The sequence below is a fragment of the Otolemur garnettii genome, unplaced genomic scaffold (assembly GCF_000181295.1).
Source record: "Otolemur garnettii isolate 467f Iridium unplaced genomic scaffold, OtoGar3 scaffold00067, whole genome shotgun sequence".
Classification (NCBI taxonomy): domain Eukaryota; kingdom Metazoa; phylum Chordata; class Mammalia; order Primates; family Galagidae; genus Otolemur; species Otolemur garnettii.
In genome coordinates, this window is record NW_003852462.1 from 6,753,860 (window position 1) to 6,760,462 (window position 6,603).

Consider the following 6,603-nt stretch of genomic DNA (forward strand, 5'->3'; position numbering starts at 1 on the left):
GGACTACAGGTGCCTGCCACTATGCCCAGCTAGTTTTTTTCTTCTATTTTTTTTAGTAGAGACAGGGATCTCATTCTTGGCTCAGGCTGGTCTCAGACTCCTGAGCTCAAGCAATCCACCTGCCTCGGCCTCCCAGAGTACTGGGATTACAGGGGTGAGCCACCGAGCCTGGTCTATTGTGTGGGTTCTGACAGACTCCTGCTAGATGAGTTCCAAGGTCTTTTGGGGTCTCACAGCTGGGAGCTGCTCTTTCCCTTTAACAAGGGGATCCCTGAGACGAGGCCTCAGGCAGAGATATGTGGAGGGACAGACAAGAGGACAGAGCATTTCTGCTGACAGAAGATGGAGACGAGGGCTGGATGGAAGCTGAGCAATCCCATTCTCACCAGAGAAGTTGGCCAGTTGCCAACCCACCCAGGGAAGCAATGCACACACATCCTGCTGACCGCTACCTCTGAGCTCTAGGCTGCTTGTTCAGGACAACACAAAGCTCCTTGGGGGCCCTGCTTTCTTGCCAGCTGTGGACCCCACTGGGGGCAGGTGTGGTCATTAGAGCAAATGCACTCTCAGGTGGACCCCTGGCCTGGAACAAGCAGCAGAGTGGGTGACTCCATGGCAACAGGAGTCATGGGTGAGCCAATGGGAGACCAATACACAATCGAAAGCCAATCAGCCTCAAACACAGACTGCAAGGGTGAAGGCAGCAGCAGCAAGCTCTTCATGTAATAAATATCGCAAAGCGCACTTGGTTTCTTTCTTTCTTTTTTTTCAAGTCAAATATAACAGCTAACGTCTCAGACCCTGTTTTCTGCATTCAAAATAGAGAAGCTGTTTGTATCAGCAGAACACCGGCAGCCAATCAAAGAAAAATACCGTTTCCCATTAACCAGCCAATCATAATCCCTTTCCAGCGTAGGCAGCCAATCAGACCTCTTCACATTTCTTAAAAATGACCTAACTAAAGCACCAGAGCTCGGACAGCTTCCTGGGAAGCCAGATACCGAGGCGCAAATTTTTAAAAAAATAAGAGTCAGAAATAAAAATAAAAGGTTTCTGTTGGTCAAGATTTAAAAATAAAAAGGTTTCTTCCTGAAGCCAATCATGAGTCCGTCCCTTTAAGCCAATTGTGAACGCACCACTGATGTCTCCCTTGATGCTGGCCCACTGGGTGGCCATGGGGTGGGGTGGGATGGGGTGGGGAGTGGGGTGGGAGGGGAGCGGGAGCAGAGGGAGATGGGGCAGGGTGGTCTGCTGCCACTTAGCCGGCCAAGAAGCCACGAATATCTCTTGGCCCTCGACAGCTTCCAGAGTGTTCCAAGGGGTTTGCAGCTACTGTCTCCGGTCTTCTGTCTCCGACCTGGAAAATGCCATCACCACATCCTCTGCACCTGCAGACCAGGAGACAAAAATTGCTGATGGGGTTTCCAGTGTCTGTAAGCAGGACAAGTGAGGAGGCTCACCAGTGTAGTGGTGCTTTCTAAGCACAGAGTGCTTCTGAGGAAGTCCCCCCAGTCTTCCCTGCAGCCTGGCTAGGGGCTATGGCCGCAGGGCTGAGCCTTGCTGGAGGCTGCGCGGTTGAGAGGTGAGGTCTTCCGGGTGTGGAACAGGGCCCAGTTCTGCTCCCTTCCCTTGCTCCATGGTCACCAAAGCTGGCGTACTCCTGGGAGTCTCCCTCTTTCATCTCAAGACTCATGTCTTTATCCCTTCAGAGGATATTGCTCATTATGGTTTTTAACAGCCATTCCTCTGTGCAACCACTTATCCTTTTCCTAAACCCAACACCTGTTCAAAGGAGTACCGCCAGGCCCATTTCCAGGCTGCTGTCTGCCTGGCTCTGCCCGAGACAGACAATGCCCACGATCCTTATTATTATTTTTCTTAATCCTGAATTTGAGATTCTGGCCCAGGCACTCATGAAATCACTTCCTTTGTCTTGTTTTCCAGAAGACAGGCTCTGACATGCAGCCAGAAAAGGCAGCAGGGAGGGAGGAAAGAGCTTGGAATGCTGGCCTGCCTTCCCCCCAGAGCTGCCTGGGGCAGAGAGTGGACTGCAAGCAGTCAATCCTGCAGGGAGATGATCTGCAGGGTCCCAACCTGATTCCCTGTCCCAGGGCGGTTCTTCTCTGTGCCCTGAATGTTAACAGCCAAGCTGCCGTGGCCTTTCTGACATCTCGCCTGTGCTACTGCAGGAATTCTCCCCGGGAGGGGGCAGCTTGGAACAGCAGAGACAGGAAAGGCCACCAAGGGTGATGGATGTGAGGGCAGTACACAGTGGGGCTCCTGGCATGTGGCCAGTTTTGACCACACCTCAGTAGGTCTCCCCCTTACCAGCACTTCCATCTGATCTCCTTCCTAATTGCTCCTGCAGAGAGGGGGCTCCCAGCTGTGGGGAGGGCTGCACAAGGAGGGCCCAAACACAAGGATGGATGCTCAACCACAAGATAAGCCGTCAGTCTGGCACTAGGGCACCAAGGTGCTCCTCGGGGAACCAACCTTGTTGCTGCCTCCTATCCAGCCCACCTTCATGGGGTTCTGCCCTTACCAATACAACCTCTATTCCTGAAAAGGAATATAAGCTTCTAGAAAGGAGTGTAAGTCGTCTGGCTTCTTGGGAAGGGGCTTCCTTGCCTGGGAAGCCCTACTAATCCTTCCCCTGTCTTCTCAGGAACATTCTGTTCTCGCCTCAGTCCTAGGACCACGCAGTATCACTGCAGGCAGAATTTTCCTAGCAACCAGAATCCAAGATTACATCACACCCTACATGGCAGCTGAGCTGGTTACCTAACAGATGCCGACTTTTCCCGGTGCTGCCTCCCAGCTCGCTAGTCAGGAGGGGGCTGGAAGGCGGCTGTGAGGGGGGAGTTGTCAGTAGAAGATGCCTCGGTGCCAAGGCGCGGCGGCAGCCCACTCGCATCTCTCCTTGCCTGCCTTGTGGGCTTTCTCGCGGGGACCTTGGGCCTCTGCAATGAGCCGCAAGGCACAAAAATAGCACTGGCTGCCCCAGGAGGGAACAAGGAGCCTGCAGAGGGAATGGGCCTTGGGCTTCTCAGAGGAGCCCAGACCCAGGGCTCCCCACTCAACTCACAGCCTGCCCAGTGTGTGGACCTCCCCTGTGCTTTGACAATGGGAAGAAAGTAGCCTTATCAAGGTCACACAGGGACTTGATGGCAATTTAACAAGACACCTGGAACAAAGGATTTGGAAGAGCCCCACCCCTCCCACACTGCCAGCTGCCGCCCCTTCCACAGCTCACATTTATAGAGCCTCCCACTGCACTACTGGGGCCGGCATGGAAAGGGCCCCTTGAGCGGCTGCCCACCCTCTGCCCTGTTCCATCCCTAAATGTAAAGGACTCTGTTTTCTAGGCTTCACTACAAGGATCTGCTTTCCTTTGGGGCCTAAGAGGGGGCAGGCTCTGCTCTTTTGGCTCGTTCTCTGACCTATACTTTTTTTGAGAGAGATAGGGTCTGGTTCTGTCGCCTAGGCTAGAGTGCTGTGGCATCATCATCTATCACTGCAAACTCCGATTGCTGGGCTCAAGTGATCCTCCTGTCTCAGCCTCCTGAGTGGCTAGGACTACAGGTGCCCACCACTAAGCCTGGCAATTTTTTCAAGTTGTTAATTTTTTTTTGTGGAGGCAGGGTCTGGCTATGTTGCCCAGGCTAATCTGGAACTCCTGGCCTCAAGTGATTCCCCTACTTTAGCCTCCCAAAGTGCTGGGATTACAGCCATGAGCCACTGCGGCTGGCCTGACCCATCCTCATCATTGGTTGGCCAGGTGCTCATGGTCCAGAGAGGTCTTGCCATGAGCCTGAAAGGCCTCTAGAAGAGAATGATGTTTCCCTCTCCTTTGCTCTATACAATTTGGACCAGTTACCTATTAGGGAAGGGGAGCTGCTCCACTAGCTATTATAATTCTATTCCTCAGTGTTAGAGTTTTAGAGGCAGGAAGGACTGCGGAGGATGATTCCTGAAGTCTGTTCTTCTCCTTAGAAGAGCAGCAGATGGTGGTTCCTTTAGGTGTCCTCTCTGTCCTGGAGGCACCACAAAGAAGGGGGCAGGCCAGTCCACTGCCCCTGGGCCACCAGCCAGGTCTCCTGTCCCATCAAACAGACGAGGCTGGGCGGCGCCTGTGGCTCAAAGGAGTAGGGCGTCGGCCCCATATGCTGGAGATGGCGGGTTCCAACCCAGCCCTGGCCAAAAACTGCAAAAAAAAATCCAGATGAGGCTTTGTTATTCTTCTTGGTACCTCTGCTGACACCATCTGAACTTGGGCTCAGAGGTGGTTCTATTTGTCCCTTCCCACCAGTTGCTGGTGAGCACAGGAGGGGAGGGGTTGATTGGTCTCTCTGTGTAATACTCTCTAACACATTAAAAGATAAAAATGGGCTGGGTATGGTGGCTCATACCTGTAATCCTAACACTCTGGGAGCTGAGGAGGGTGAATTGCCTGAGCGCAGGAGTTTGAGACCAACCTTAGCAAGAGTGAGATCCTGCCTCTACTAAAAATAGCAAAACTAGACAGATATTGTGGCAGGTGCCTGTAGTCCCAGCTACTCAGGAAACTGAAGCAGGACAGTTTGGGCCCAGGAGTTTTGAGGTTGTATTGAGCTGTGATGATGCCACCGCACTCTAGTCCAGGCAACAGAATGAGCTGCTATCTCAAAGAAAAGATAAATATAGCCAAAACCAGACAACATCACAAGAACTATAGACAGGTATCTCTTATGAATACAGATGCAAAAATGCTCAAAAGAATGCTAACAGAATGGATACAGCAACATATAAAAATGATTACATAGGAATTGAACATTTCAATTGAATTGAACATCTGTTCAATCTCGATGAACAAATGAGATTTATCCTAGGAATGCAAGGTTGGTTCAACATCTGAAAATCAGTTAATGTAATACTGTATCAATAGAACAAAAAACAAAAACCATATAATCACCTTATAAATAGAAAATTCAAAATCCCTTAATGATTAAAAACACCTAACAAGTTAGGAACAAACTAGAAGGGAACTTCCACCAGGCACAGTGGTGTTGCTTGTAGTCCCAGTTACTTGGGAAGCCCACACAGAGGATTGCTCGAGGCCAGGAGTTCAAGACCAATCTGGGCGACATAGGGAGATCACATTTCTAATTAAAAATAAACAACAGAGGAACTAGAGAATTTTCTCGACCTGATGTAGGGCACCTATGAAAACCCCACAGCTATTATTATATTTAATGGTGAAAGCTCTCCCCAGTAATATTAAGAACAAGGAAAGGGGCTCAGTGCCTGTAGATCAGTGGTTAGGGCACTGGCCACGTACACCAAGGCAGGTGGGTTCGAATCTGACCTGGGCTTGCTAAACAACAATGACAATTGCAACAAAAAAAATAGCCGGGTATTGTGGCAGGTGCCTATAGTCCCAGCTACTTGGGAGGCTGAGGCAAGAGAATCTCTTAAACCCAAGAGTTTGTGGTTGCTATAAGCTGTGATGCCATGGCGCTCTACTGAGGGCAACATAGTGAGACTCTATCTCGAAAAAGAACAAGGAAAGGATATCTGCTTTCACCATTTCTATTCAATACTGCCTGGATGGTTCATTCCAGGGCAATTCCACAGGAAAAAGAAATAAAAGGCCTCCAGAGTAGAAAGGAAGGAATAAAACTATCTCTATTTGTAAATGATATATTTTGAATGTAGAAAATCAAGGAAACCTAAGGAATATACTAAAAAACTGTTAGAACTAATAAACAAGTTAAAGTTGCAGGGTATAAGATCAATACACAAAGATAAATTATCTTTCTGTATCCTAACAATGAACAATCTGAAAGTGAAATTAAGAAAATCCCATTAAAAAGAAAAGAATTCCATTTATAATAGCATTACTAATAATAAAATACTTAGGAATAAATTTAACAAAGTACACAACTTATACTCTGGAAAGTATAAAACGTAATTGAAAGAAATTCAACACAATCCCTATCAAAATACCAGCTGCTTTTTTTTTTTGTAGAAGCTGACAAACGGATCCTAACATTCCCATGAAAACACTAACTCAGAATAGCCAAAACAGTCTTGAAAAAGAAGAACAAAGTTAGACTCACAGTTTCTGACTCCAAAACTTACTACCAAGGAACTGTAGATAGGACTTGGAAGTACTGGGATAAGGACAGACACGCAGACCAGTGGAACAGAAATGAGAACTCAGAAATAAACCCGCCTCTTAAGGGTGGTTGACTTTTGACGAGAAGGCTAAGACAATTCACTGGGAATAGTCACATGCAAAGGATGAAACTGGATCCTTACCTTGAAGCATATATAAAAATTAACTTACAGTGAATCAATGTCCTACATGCAAAAGATAAAGTTATAAAAATCTTAGAAAAAAACACAGAAGTAAATCTGCATGACTTTGGGGCTAAGAAGTGGTTTCTTAGATCTGACACCTAAAGCAGAAGCAACAAAAGAAAACAGACTTTTATCAAATTTAAAAGCTTCTGTGCTTCAAAGGACACCATTAAGAAAAAGAAAAGGGCTCAGCACCTATAGCTTAACCGGCTAAGGTGCCGGCCACGTACACCTAAGGTGGTGGGTTCGAATCCCCAGCCC

The 6,603-nt window shown here is 48.3% G+C and overlaps 1 protein-coding gene across 2 annotated transcripts in view; it reads right to left on the reverse strand.

Annotated features, from left to right (window-relative positions):
* Nucleotides 1-695: 695 nt before the first annotated feature.
* CTNNBIP1 (catenin beta interacting protein 1) overlaps nucleotides 696-6,603 on the reverse strand; it is a 50,190-nt gene continuing 44,282 nt past the window's right edge. For both annotated transcript variants that reach the window (XM_003793255.3, XM_023515167.1), the window contains exon 5: nucleotides 696-1,388. In XM_003793255.3, coding sequence (XP_003793303.1) covers nucleotides 1,330-1,388 — 59 coding nt within the window. In that variant the 3' untranslated portion in view covers nucleotides 696-1,329. The remainder of the gene's footprint in view (nucleotides 1,389-6,603) is intronic.